Source organism: Oenanthe melanoleuca, chromosome 1, assembly GCF_029582105.1.
Source record: "Oenanthe melanoleuca isolate GR-GAL-2019-014 chromosome 1, OMel1.0, whole genome shotgun sequence".
Classification (NCBI taxonomy): domain Eukaryota; kingdom Metazoa; phylum Chordata; class Aves; order Passeriformes; family Muscicapidae; genus Oenanthe; species Oenanthe melanoleuca.
The window spans coordinates 42,868,198-42,882,879 of record NC_079333.1 but is presented as its reverse complement, the minus strand read 5'-3'; the positions used below and the strand labels follow the sequence as shown (position 1 = coordinate 42,882,879).

The window sequence follows — 14,682 nt, the reverse complement described above, 5'->3', positions numbered from 1 at the left end:
AGATCACCTCAGTGGGACAAAAGAGCAAGTAAGTTGTATTCTTAGAAGGGAGTGGGGAAGAAGATAAAATATAGAGCGCTGCCAAAATAGTGTAGATTTAATCAGTTCAGGAAAGCTGTGAATTCACACCTTTAAGGCAAATGCAACTTCCAAAGCCACCAAAAGACTGAAATACCAGTAGAAAAAACAGAAAAGTATAATTCACTCTAAATTTAAATCTCAAACCCACCTAACACTGATTAAGAATGACAGCTGACTCACGTACAGAAAAGCTCATCTATTCTGACCTGCTGCACGCTGCTTGACTATCAAAGCACCACTTTCTGCTCACTTTTCTCTCCTTCAAAGAAAGAAAAAGGGGTCAAATCTTGTCAAATCCAGCAACTACAGCCTTCCTACAGCAGGGCCTGTTGTGATAGGACAAGGAGAAATGGTTTTAAATTGGAAGGTCAACTTAGATTAGATATAAGAAAGGTCAACTTAGATTAGATAGAAGAAAGAAGTTTTTTAGAATGAGGGTGAAACACTGGAACATGTTGCCCAGAGAGGTTATAGATAGGGAAACTTTTAAGGTCAGGTTGGATGGGACTCCAAGCAACCTGATCTCATTGAAAAAGTCTCTGCTCATTGCAGAGGCGTTGGGACAAGGCAGCCTTTTAAAGGTCCCTTCCAACCCAACTATTCTGTGGTTCTCTCATTCCTGTAACTGTTCTCTCCCCTCTCCTGGTTTCCTTTTTCATTTAGGCTTTTGAGTAAGTGTACCATTGCCTGAGCTTCTATTAATTATTTAGGTTAAAAAAAAAAAAGCTGGTTTGCTTTCACATGGAAATTACTATTCCTCAGGAAACCTGAGATTCTTTTTTAGTGATGCTTCACTTCTCATCTCTACATTTACTACACTTAAATTCTACTATTTCCGTAATTCTGCTCATAGTCAATGTTATTCACCATTCCACGCACTGAATTTTCATGCTGCTTGCTTACGCACTTCCCTGACCATCAAACTGAAAATGAAACTAATGATTGTAATGACATTTCATGGTTTTATGATTTTTCCTTACTTCCTTCCCCTTTTCATTTGTTTTCACCTGGGATACTGACACTAGATTTATAAATTTAACTGAATCCCCAAAAGTTAACTGGATCTCCAAAAAAACTGCTTTAACTCTGCTTATCTCTGTGTTCCAAAAAGGCCATCTCTGGTCGTTGTGCTTGTACTGCACACGTCTTCTGCCACTCACAACTGCTTTTTGCTGCATTTCTTTTCCTATTACTTCAGCAAGTTCAAATGGGCATGATGATTAGCATAAATCACTAATGTCCACCCCAAATTTGGGTTAATGAATAAAATTTTTTTTATGTGGGACTTTGATTTACATTTTTAATCCCTCCATCACCTGTTTCTAATGCTCTCCCAATGGTTTGGACTGCTATTACCTTGACCTAATCTTAGCTGTCTGTTCCAGCTTCAACTGCAGTAAATAGGAAGCAAAAGCTGTTCCCAGAGAGTGAGTGATTTTAAGAGAGGAGATCAACTGTTCTGAAAGAGTACTTACTGGAGGTTGATATGTATAACTAGAGAATGGCTCAACTCTGACAAGAGAAACTCCACAAGGCTGTCTTGCTGTCTTTACCATTTTGATTAATGCTGGCTCCACTTTCAAATTTTACCACTGCTGACAATCGCTGCTGAGCTCACCAGCCACAATAACTTTTCTCTGCCTCAGACTGTAGTTCCCCACCTCCTACTCACTCTTTGCTGCAGACACCTGACCTCCACTGAAAAGAGTCATCACTGCACATGCTGAGTCTAATCGATTCTCCACTGCAGCCTTGCATGACCTGTGTGCACTTCAGCTGTAGTACTGTCATCAATGCCTCTCAGTGTATATTAAAAGAAACAGATTCCTGTGCTGTTCTCAGAACTCTAAACTCTTTTTCAAGGTAATATCAATGCCCTAATAAACCATCAAATGATGGAAACTGTCATCAAATATCAGGCTACTTAAAGATTTATATTGACATTTCCCAGGCATTTTCTGGATCAACATCCAAACCATTGCATGCAAGTTTACAGGAGGAGCTCTAAAAACTTAGGGAGCTAACCTCAAGACACCCAGAATTTTGCTTCTTGTCTCAGAGGTGCATGGAACCCACAGAGCAGAAATTTTCTCAGAACTTGGCATCAACTGGTAACTGCAGCTGTTCCCCAACAGATGTTCAAAACTGAAACTATTCTTTTACATTTCACTACTTCATCTTAGGTTCAAGGATTCTTTTCTAGGTAAGTCTAATGAATTTTTAATACTTCTAGGTAAGTTGTTGTGCTTCTACTATTACTAATTTCTTCTGGCTTTCTGAGAAGAGAATTTTGGCACTCAGGGAAGTGCTCCCACAACACTTATTATTTTAAAAGGTTACAATGTTTTCCAGATAATACTACATGAGAAAGATGTATCTATAAAAAAAAGTAGACAAAGAAGATGGAGACAAACACTTGTTTAATGAACACAATGATGGTGTTAAAACATTACTAAGTTATTACTACTCTTCAGGTATACATTCATTGAAACTCCAAAATAACACTGAACATTGCACAAATGAGACAAAGCTCATACATATGTAACTATTCTTTTAAGAAGCCAACAGACAAAACAGCTATTGAAGTACAAATTCAGAGAATGGTCCTTATCTATTCTGTCTCCCTATGTTTTGATCATTGTCTATTTTGGCTAGGTAAGAATATGAGCTAACAATGCACTACCAAACCTAAGCTATCTGGAGTGACTTCAATAAAGTGGGAGAAGTTACCAGCAAGGGTGTAAAGAAATAAAAAAAGAGAATTTAAGCAAAAGACACAATTTACCAAAACCTATTATATGTCTTTCCCATGTAATAAATCTAAAGGTTTTTTAACCAAAATTCAATTGCATTAAGGCTTTAAGAAGCACTTGAAAAAAATTACACTTAACAATTCCTCATAATGGAACACTAGTTCCATTAGCAAGTGTAAGATTCAAAAAGTAGAAGTATCTAACATTTCAATGTCATCAAAAGTATCAAAAGTTACCAGCAAATCTGTTAAATTGCCTTTTATGACATCAGGTCTAACTTTCCTGTACCACAGTACCAACGGCATTTAAGCAGAATTCGTGGGCCAGTTATTACCTTATCCCATGAATCAGGATAATCTGAAGCCTGAGTTTTCAAGTGGTTCTCAAAGCTTAATCACAGTACAAGCTCCCACAGAAGCTTAGGTACATGAAAATAGTTTGGTATGGACACCTCCAGACTATATCCTTTGCTGAATCACCAAAAGATTTCTATAGCACAGCAAAGATTTAAGTTCTTTACCAGAAGGCACTTTTTTCACAGGGATAAATTTTCTCTCACACCCCAAGTTTTAAGGCATATAGATAGATTAAATTAAATATTATTGTATGAAGTTACTATTTCAGTTAAGAACTTTGCAGCCAAGCTTTGTCACATTATTTTCAAGTGAGACAAAAGAAACATGTTGTTGTCTTCAGAAGTTTTCTTCTAGGAATGTCTAACAAGACCCTACATACATTACTCAAAAATAAAGAATTTACAATGTTTGGCTGTAACATTTCTGGAACCAGACATTCCAAAATATCAGATTTGTCTTCATATTCAGTTCTTTTATGGTAGGTAGATGGTCTTGAATTACAGGACTTGTATCTAGCCCTCAAACATTTCAAGTTTTTTACTGCCTTCCAGGCTGTGTGCAGAGTTTTGGTACGATGATGAATTTTGTACTGTCTTTTTTGCAATTGCATCCACAGTGTAGTTCTTGTTTTGAAATTATCAGTGTAGCTTTCCAGGATGTTCACACCAGAGATCAAATATTTTATCCATGGAACTAATCGCAGGTTAAACCCAGTCCAATTTCATCTTTTCCTTTCAAAAATGTAAGGGAAAAACCCTTTTATTGTGAAGTCTTTGCAGGTGCTTCACAAGGCAGTTAAGCTTCCAGAGACTAGAAATAGATGCCATCTGTTTGATTTAAACTTTTATTAGAAATCCATTTGGTCTTGCTTTTTCCTTTGGCATCCTTTCCACTGGGAAATACTGAACAATCAAAGCCTCTGCAGTTCAAACTGTGGGAGAAGGGAAAAGGCAAAAAAGGAGGCAAAAACAGGAACAAGCAAAACTCTGCTGATGTCAGTGAACTAAGGTATCCAGCTGCTACTAACAGTGTTTTCAACATTCTGAACACACATTTAAGAAGTTTTGACAAGAAAAATGTGGTATTAACTGAGAAAAAATTGGAACTGTAAAGTAACAAATATACATAGTAATTTTTTGGTTTTCTGCAACTCAAGACTTCCTTGCCAAATGAATTAATTAAATCAGATTATAGAAACGCTGCTCTAAGATCTACAAAAACTCAAATGATGAAATTAATACATTTGCTTATTCTATAGCAAATGCTTTGCTGAAGTAAGCCATATTTGCTGCACAGTCCTCGAGATATCCTCACATGTGCATTTTTGGTTTTTTTAACTGTGGAGCTCTCGTCAAAAATTCTGAGTTACTTGCCTTGTAGTACCAGTCCTGAAATTTTTTACAGCACTCTTCACTGCAGAAATCTCTCACTACACCATCAAGTTCCTTAGTTGCTCCCTTTTTGCACAGCTGTGAGCAGTAATTACAAGTAACACATCTCAGTCCTAACCGTCTTGCAAAGTCTTGTTTATATAGCAGCTTGCAGCCTGGAAACAGATTTTAAACATTAGGAACAAAGTAATTTTTACAGAAAGATATCACAGTTAAGAGTTAAATATTGAAAATTAAATGAATACAAAACCAGCCAACAACTGGGGCTTCAGACAAATTCAGATTGCACAGTAAGATTATATTTCATGACATTTTTACCCAAATACCTTCCCTACACAACTCTATGGTTTCCTGTGGTGCCTGCATCTTTTTCAAAACCCTATGCTGAATCTTTGTTTAAAAACCCTGAATAAACAGTCAGGAAAAAATCCATAATTTTCTTTTACTACAGACCCATGCAAAAGCATTGACTTGGAGTTACATTGCTCAGTTACACATTCTCAAAATGCTGGACAACCAGCCAACACTTTCTACTAAGGAAATACCTATCTTCATGGATGAACTTAATTTTATTACTACCTTTACTTATATTAATACAACAAACTGCTTAAGATAACTCATCAATATTTAAGAATACTAATGCATACAAGATGACCTAAGAACTGAGAAATTTCTTTTAAAAATGTAACTATAAAGCAAGCAATGGTCAGTTGTGAGAATTATGCAATGACAGGAAATTACACATGAAATTTCTGAAGAGTTTGTATGCAATTAATTTTTTTTTTCCCCACATTGGAGTGGGGTGGAGATGTTGGTTATTTTGATTTTGGTTGGTTGTTGTTTTGTGTTGGTTTGGTTCTTGGTGGGGGTTTTGTTTGTTTTGGGGGAGGGGAGTTTTTTGTTGGGTTTTTTTCATTTACTATGTAGTCGTAATTACAAGGTTGCATTAATGACAGCTGTGTTATTCCATAATATGATCCTTCCTCAAGCAAATTAGAAAAGACATTCTAACATATAAAATGCATTAAAAGATAAATACTGTAGCTACTATATAGGCTATTTAAATTTATTGAATTTAAACGACCTCAAATCCAGTGCCTATTCAGCTGATACCTAAATCATATATTGTATACATCTGTAATTGCCCTAATTTTACAGGAGAGAACAGAATGAGAAGATGAAGTAACTCTCTATACAGAACTCTGGAGGAACAAGATAACATTTACAAAGACCTTTAATCTAAGGTACTGCACCTGTTTTTATGATCTACCAAATACCACAGTACCACCAAGGACAAGGACTCAAGCCTTCCAAGTGGCCACTCTGCTAGGGCATATATATAACCTAACAGATACAGACTTCTGTACTTCTGGTAAGTTATGAAGCTCACTATGTAACACACGTGCTGTACTCCCTCTGCCATATAGAATATAAAAACATTATAATGTATTCAGTAATTTCAATTATGTGACTTCTGCTGTTGTCTATTAGGGTAGAATTCATACGTGTGAAACTGAGATACTATTTTTAAATCACTAAAAGCACAAGAATGCAAATGGAAGATGCAGCAGACTGAATCTTCCAAAAACAAAACATTATTGAGGAACTTTAACATGGAATGCAACAAGCTTTGCTAATGAATTGGATTTGCTAGTAATGTCAAAACAACACATTTATAGAATATTGTACAAATAAGAAACTATAGGTAATTTGGTTTAAAGTGGATTTGTTGGGATGTTTTTTCTTGTTTGTTCTTTCGACTTTTTCTTTTAGGTTCTTTAACAACAGAGTAAAGAAAATTACCAGCACAGATGGAAAGTGCCATATCTAGCAACCATCCTTACAGTGCAAGTGATTTGGACTTTAAATACATTGCTTTGAAGGAAACAACAATCCTAAAGATAACAGTATGTGCAAGCTATTAGTTAAAAGAACCAATTAAAAAACAAATTTCTTGCCAGTATTTTTTCCTGCTGGCTGTATCTCTCACTATTGCATGGAGCATCTTACTCTTTCCACTTCTTTAAAATTCCAGAGATATCTTAGCACCACAATGTATCCCTCTCTTCAATTGTCTCTTAGAAAAGCCACACAATGCTGCATCACCCTTTCAAAACTATAGACTAGCATCACTTTTCTACTACCAACCAGGCAACCTGTGTCCACCTGGCTAAATAGTTTACAAAAAGGAATGGAAAAATTGACATTTTTCTTGGCTGCTGAACTACAGGAAGTAAAGTTCAAGACAATGTTGCGGTTTTATTTTTAAAAGTTATCACGTAAAAAATTTTCTACTCTGCAGTCAGACATCTCCCACATCTCTGTGATTCATGGAAAATGATCAGTGAATATTAATTAAGGGGAAACAAAAAGTAAAAAATTCCAACCCTTAAGACCTAAATGCCTGGAAAACATTGGTGCGTTTTTATAGATCACTGAGTCCAGAGCTTCTTGCTGAAGGAGGCCTCTACTGAAGATAAAAAAACCCCATTTTTATAAAACTTCGAATGTAGAATGTTATAACCCTGAAGATGGCTGAAGGAGAATCTTTACAAAGTCTTTCTTTTGCAACATCACAAGCAAAATTCTACAGATTTATCGGAATCTCTTTTATATGTTTGCTATAAGTAACTTCATCTATGGGGCCAACGAAGATTTGGTTTAGCTTCAAGATCTTGACTTCAAACAAAGAGAAACCAAAATGCCTTTCTTGGGCCCTTGGTAGTCTGCAATCTAGGTTATATACTTTTTTTACAATGCTATGGCTTCGACTGTAAGAGTCAAAACTCTTTGTATGGAAAAGTTATTTACCTTTGGCAAAACAGAATTTTAAACTCAAACAACTTGGTCTTCTCTTGCACAAGAAAAATCCTCAATCAGCATAATAGTAACACCCATGCTGGCCATGTAGATGTGACCATGAAGTGGGCTTTAATTCAAAGCATATTGTGGATGAGTAACACAAAAAACACTGAATGTCTGACCTTTCTAACTCAACATAAACACTAAAATTCTGAAGGGTTGTTCAGCCTAACTCCCTGGGGACTTGGGAACAGACAGCAGACAGTTCCAACATTCTAAACAGAAAAGTCTGAGTAAAATCTTAAGTTCTTCAAGATTTCCACTGCAATACCGGACCCACAAGTTAGTGTGGTCAGATGGAAACCTCTACTGCTTTAAAGTGCCTCTGAAAGAAAACAGCTCTTACTTTGAAATGAATTATAAGCACAGGCTATTTGGCTCAAGCTACACCAGTCCTTAATTATGATCTTTACTAAAGTTCTAACACCATCCCACAAGCTGGCTGTCTCAGAAACACTACTAAGGACCATTTTCAGAAGTATCTCCAACTCAAAATCTAAAGCAAACAAAAACCAAGTGGGTGAGTATGAGCTAACTTAATGTAACATATCCTTGCATGTAACAATTATACCATTAGAATTCTGGCTTCCATGCAAAACCCAACACAAACCCTAACTATTATCAGCCCTGAATTATGGCTTCCCACATAAATGGTAGAGAGAAGACAATCTGAACACATACAAGAGAGGATTGCTGACAAAACAACACCCATTCAGTTCCTCAAAACCTTTACCTCAGGGAAGTTCCAGGTTTAAGAGAGCTTCCTTTCTCTTGGCAGATCGAAGAACTGCCAGGTTCAGCCCTGTAGAGCTGCCCATGGCAGAACACCTGCTTCACCTGACTGACTGCAGACTTGGTGCAGGTAAGCTACTAAGAACATGATCTTACTCTGTTGGAGTCAGTGAGTTAAGGTCTCTGAATTCTTCAGGGAGAAATCATAGTGCAGGGATTGAATTAAAGCCTTTGGATGGACTGAAGTATATTAAGCCACTCACACATAAACTAGAGGTGTAAGTTTAAGTTTTAGGATAAGTAAGTGAATCAGTAAGTTAGTTTTAGTATGAGCTTTAATGCTTTTAGTAAGTAAAAGTTTTAGATACCAAAGTAAAGTCAACTAAACAAAGTGCAAGTTCCAGTGAAGGTTGAAAAACATACTAATGTTTTCAGTAGAGGCTCCAGGACCATGGTTGTAGACAGTGCTTAGACATAATAGAGCTATAGTAAGAATATTGCTTACATTTTTCAGATAGAACAAGATAGGTCGTATGCGTAGCTCTATATGTAACCTGGCATGTTAAGAAACTAGAATTCTAACAGGTCAAGGAGTGGTGGTCCGAGTTTGTGTCTTAGCTTGTTGGGAAGATTCTATATAAGAGTATGGATTGGGGAGAGCTGTGCTTTTTGCCATCACCCTTTCTGCTTTTCCTGCCATTGCTTTCCTTTTTGCTTTTGCCCACCGTCATCAGTCAACACCCAACAAGAAGACAGGAGCTGCTGCAGCAACATCAGCTTCCCAGGACCTTTGACAAGAGCAGCTTCTACTTCTGTTTGGGACTTTATACCAAAACTTAGCATGGACTTTGATGTCTCTGACTATGCCTTTTGAGACTGATGTGCTTCTGCAATAAATAACCTTTTAGCAACTATTAGCTGCTTTGCTTATTTAAGATAACCCAATGGAGTTGGTGGCTAGAGCACTAGAGGTTCTTAACCTCACATTTGGTGCCCCGTGTCTGGTACCTCACTCTTAACCTCACATTATTCTGCCAGCAGCACCTACCTGAATTACAGGAAGTTGAGCAGATTTCTACATCAAGTAGTTCAGTAAAAAGGAATACTGAACCAGAAATAATCCTGAGTCCTCAACACCAGTCCCTTTTTACCGAAGTGACTAACATCTTTTATAGAAAGTAAGTAATTGTTCCATCCTAAAAGAATTATTTTTTACCTCTGAAAGGCTGTCTTTACTAGACTACCTTTGTCCTTCAAGTAACATGCAAGACTTGCTGTTCTCTTATCTTGTAATAACTTCAACTGTTATCTGTTCTAGGAAGAACAACAGGACTGCAGAATCACAAGCTGTATCTTGGAAGATTTCTAGAGTTATGCTCCATCCCCTCTATCGCCCTCTGTACTGATTCACATGCAAAACCTCTTCCATATCCACACTATCACCTGCCATCTCTGCATTCATAATAAACAATTATATTTTTAGGAAAACAGATACAATATACCCAAATCTTGGATTCTTGGATTACTGTTGAAGTAGACCCTACCCTCTTCTGTGTAAAGAGTACACTCCTTCCTTGTCTTCACTTTAAGTACCTTTCATTATTATTCATTCCATCTTTCATACAACCTCAGTTTATCCTACTATTTCCTGATATTAAGTACTATCTCCTTCCATTCTCCTCTCTCCTACACAAATCCAGTTACTCATGTTTTGCTTATTCTTAAATTTTTCAGGTTGTTAATTCCTTCACATTAATAAGAAGCATCTTTATAAGCTTTCTTATTCTTGTGGTCATAATCTCAGCACACTAAATTACATCACCCCTTATCTGCAACTGTGAATGCTGTCTTTCCTCAAGGAACTATCACAGGCCTCTTTAAGAAACACAATCATGGAATTAACACTAAAGAATGAAAACCTAACAAGGACCACTGGTGTCAAACAATGTACAGGAATTTTCACTTGATTTTTTTACCCTGTTATGAATTATCTCTATGCAAAGAAAAACAAAAATTTCAAGACTCAATACATGTACAGAAAATTTAAATTATATTACTTGAGCACTATCAATGTTCTCCCTCTACAAAGAGAAAGGAACATAAACAATCTCTTCCACAACATAGTTCTATCTTTCCACTTCTCAACTACAACAACAGTGTATAAATATAAAATCCAGGTTAACAAGTTAAAACTGTCACATAATTTCAGCAAAGATGCACCTAAGAAGCACAAACTGGAGACTACGTCTGCAATGAGACTCTTCCACAAGTGGAATACCACAAGAACCAACTGTCCAGCTCTTCCATAGGCATTTGTCTAGGAGGTGCAGAACTCTGTATTCCTGCAGCATAGCCAAGAGCCTTCACTTGGTGCTTCTGAAGCAAGGGAGCCTGTTAAATACCTCCTAAGTGATTTGTCAGAATTGAATATGCTGTCCCTTTTACCTTAACTCATTTTTATAAGCTAAAAAAGATTATTTTAACTTTTACAGTAACAAAATTTGTTTGGAATAGTCATCTGCGACTCAAAGATTTAAAACCAGACTATTTAATCAGACGACATGGCCTAAAGAGCCATGGCCACGACCACGGCCTCTGGGCCATCAGAGTTCCTTAAAGAAAACTGCCAAGGCTCAAAGAGATGCCAGGAATGTCCCATTCTAACTTCTGTCCAGAGCAGTCAAAGGAGGTCACAGTGACTCAGAATAGCCCAGGCACCTCTAAATACCTCCAACATTCACTTCTAGTTATCTACTAACCCAGTCTGTAGGAAAGGAATATCTTCCTGCAATAGTAACATGACTCTTGCAATTGTGAATGAGTATTTTTACAGATCATGCATTTGGTAGTATTTAAGACATGTTCTGCTTTTTATTTGTTCCCTTTTGCCTGCATGTCCCAACTGGGCACCAAATAAAGCTTCAGATGAAAGGTACAAGGACACTGACATTTCAGGTTAGAACTTATCTCAAGAGGGACACTGCCAGAGGAAGTGGTCATGAGCAAAACCAAACTGGGCAGCACAGCAAGATCAAATTATTTCAACATGGCAGGCCTCTATCAAGAGCTGTAGAAAGGGATCTAACAGCTCTGGGAAGTACAAATCCAGGAGTGTGTAAAAGGGTGATTTTGTACTGTCTTCAAAAATTTCTGTATGCTAGCCCAAATTCTGTACACTTCATTCTTAAAAGCAGTAACAGTGCCTCTAGAGAAGATATTTGCTAATGCAAACTATTTAAAAAATTGTGTTTCAACAACTTCTGTAGCTCTCACTATAAAAATAATGAGACCAACTATCAGGAATATAGATATTCAAGCACAGCTGTGTCCTCCTTTTGTCTAAGGGGATGTAGCAGCTCAGCATGGCAGTGCCACTGCACAAACTCTTCTATGGCCCACCCAACATAGAAGCCTAGCAATTATAACTAAGTCTTGGCAACATTTCATATCACACATCACTTCTTACATCATTTTTTTGTTGTTTCTAATAACAACAGGAATTGCTATAAATATCAGGTAGTATCCTAATTGACTGAGAAACACTCGTATGTAAGCACCTGTATGAAATTTAACACACCTGTGTTAAGGATATCTGAGTATCTGTAATATTTTCATATAAATCTAAAAAGCAATCAACGAATCATTTAATAGTATACTTTACCAAACAATTCACTGTGCAGTACTGGTTGGGAAAATCCCACTTTAAAATCTACAATGCTTTAATTGAATATAGACCTTTCCTGGAAGAATGTACAATTACTTAATTTCCTAAATTTATTTTTCCACTTGTTGACTCTACAGTATTTTAAGATGTTATCTCTACTTATATGAAACATCAGAGACTATTTCAGAGAAAACTCTATGTCTGCATTAACTTTCATTTGCAGAAACCATGATTCCCAGAAATTTATTAGCAGGATATTAGGGTGATAGTAGAGTTGCTAGTTTGACAGCTGTCTTTTATCTGTATTATCCATTTAAAAATAGTATTAACATTTGCATTATAAAATTATTAAGCCTGTGTTGTCCAAGTCATAGCACTTAGTTCTACTGGAAAGATGAATTAAGTAAGTCTACAAATAAAATAAAATTACGGTGATACTCATCATATAATAGTTTCATTGCTGGATTGCCAAAGACTGATTCGTTCTCCCAGACTCTCAGAAAGAACATATATTAACAAAAACCAAACAAATCCACTCCCAAAATCCACCGAGCAACTTGAAGATTTCCTCAGGATTAAAAATTTGTACAGCCTATCCTCAATTGTCACTCATGCAACTACATATACATAAAAACCCATAAGCTACTTCTTGGTTTAGCATACATCATATATATCTTGTTTATCTAAACAATATATCTAAATTTAGATACAGGTATTTTGGAATGCAGCATTCCAGTGGCAAAACACTAGGACCTCAGCACCAGTGGAACAGATTAAACTCTCATCTACTCTGTTCAGGATGATCGTTCTCCATATAGCATGTGATTTTTGGACAAAAACAGAAAAAGCATCCAGTACTCCATGAAAGAATTAATAACCATCTTTAGCACAAAATCCAGGTGAGTTCTAATCACACCTTATTGTAATGGAGGTTTCAGCTACTTCCTGCTTATGTTTTTAAGTGTCTCAATAGAAACATATAAAGAGAGAGAGAGCTGGAATAAAACTGCACAGAAATATTGATCCAAAAGACTTTAACCCTTTAGACAGTGTTTGTGTGTAAATATATATGTATATGCATGTGTGAAAAAAACCCACAGGTATGAAGAAGAGGAGCAATGGCAACATCTTCAGTACTGCAGCAGGGCAGCTCTAAGCAGACAGGAGATATATGTAGTTGATCTTATATATGCTTTCCCATCAGTTTGAACGAAGATGAACAAGTACATCTGCAAAAATTTCAACATGTTTTTAACCTCTGATTTTATCTAGAGCCTTTTATAAACACTCCCCTGAATATTCTCCACATTTTCTCTTAAGAGTTCAATTTCTTCCAAAAATGCCAGCAGCTTTTGTGACTGAATAACTCTGGCTATTCCTTCTCAAACTGTGATACATTCTCTTCTGATGGAGAATAATTGCACGCTCAAAAAAATAATCTGTGTTGGTGAGGTTCCTTGAACAATCTGCAATATCAAAACCAGGATGGCCTCCATATCCAAAAAATATTAGATACTTGTACTGGTCTTGTTATTTCACAAACAGTTGGATATATATCTGGAAAAAGGCTTTGAAATTAGGGACAAAGCAGTGATGTTTAGATGTCTACAAAAGGGGGAAGAAAAATCTATCATGTCTGATGATGATTTGTTGTCCACCAGAAGTCCTGGCCCTGTCCTTCCCACATCAGATCTAAGCACTATTAATTCTTCGATTGCACAATTTCTACAGCCATTAATAACAACTGTTGGTTTTCCTTCAAAATAAATGATCTAAGGTTCCTTCAGAATTTCTGTCCAGGTCATTGGTTTATTTATGATGGGAAAACATTCAGCTCTTTGTCCTGTGCATCACAAAGTAGACCTCAGGTACAGCTGGCAGGTATGCACTGTATTTATTTAAGTTATAATCTACTTGATGGTGCTTTTGACTATCCTCTCTCTATTACTCAGTGGTTCAGATCATCACAGTAAGCTGATAAACTTTGTCTTTATGGTAACATTTTGCACATTCACCCTCATAAATATACTATTTACTCTTAAGCTGGCAGTCCAGCATCTGCAAACTCAAGACACACACTAAGACATCTGGCAACAAATTCCCCCCACTTAGTACCTCTACTTACACTTGAGAGCCTTTTTTTATTCCTTTTCTTCCTCACATTTTCCAATAGAAAACACAAGTCCTCACTTACTTCAAGCCTCCTCATACAGAAGTAGTAATGACATAGCTGGCATTATGAATCCTACTCATCCTTTCTACTCACAGTTTCATTGTGACAGCCACCCAGCTTTAAAATGAGGGAGTCATAAATATTCATAGTATCAGAAGCATATACTTTAATCTCCAGAAAAGTATCTTGCTATTATTTGAATGTATTCTGTGGTATTATTTCATTCACAGAAACAATTTCTAGCTAGAGGTTGCTGAGCAAAAAGTGCAATGATACACTGTAAGGCTGGGACTTAATTTGTCTGTTTTTTTACTCTCCAGCTATCACTTTGCAGTCCAGAACACCATACTCCATTCTTCAGAAACAAAAGACTCCTGAGGTGTGAGGGAATGGCATGGAGAGAGGACTGCCTTCAGCCCTGCATGCCAACCCCCTCCAGCTTAACTGGATCCTCCTACAAGTAATCTCCCATATCTATTATTTAATCTGCCTGAAAGCAGAGATCTTCTACAGGTCCTACAAATTATATTGGAAGTGTTGCTGTTATAACTAAAGAAAAAAATATTCACCATACTTGTGAATGATGGGTCATCCAAACTTTTAGCTAAACTTCTAAGATCGTGATAAACACCAGTATCAAAGGAGACTTGACCAGAAGTGGAAAGGATAG

At 36.7% G+C, this 14,682-nt stretch overlaps 1 protein-coding gene across 13 annotated transcripts in view; it reads right to left on the bottom strand.

Annotated features, from left to right (window-relative positions):
• The window catches only part of ZMYM2 (zinc finger MYM-type containing 2), an 84,823-nt gene that overhangs the window by 21,580 nt on the left and 48,561 nt on the right, over positions 1–14,682 (bottom strand). For 12 of the 13 annotated variants that reach the window (XM_056492779.1, XM_056492852.1, XM_056492843.1 and 9 more), the window contains one exon: positions 4,564–4,736. In XM_056492779.1, coding sequence (XP_056348754.1) covers positions 4,564–4,736 — 173 coding nt within the window. Of the gene's footprint in view, positions 1–2,484; positions 4,737–14,682 lie in introns of those variants that run through there. The other variant, XM_056492886.1, reaches the window with a different exon arrangement.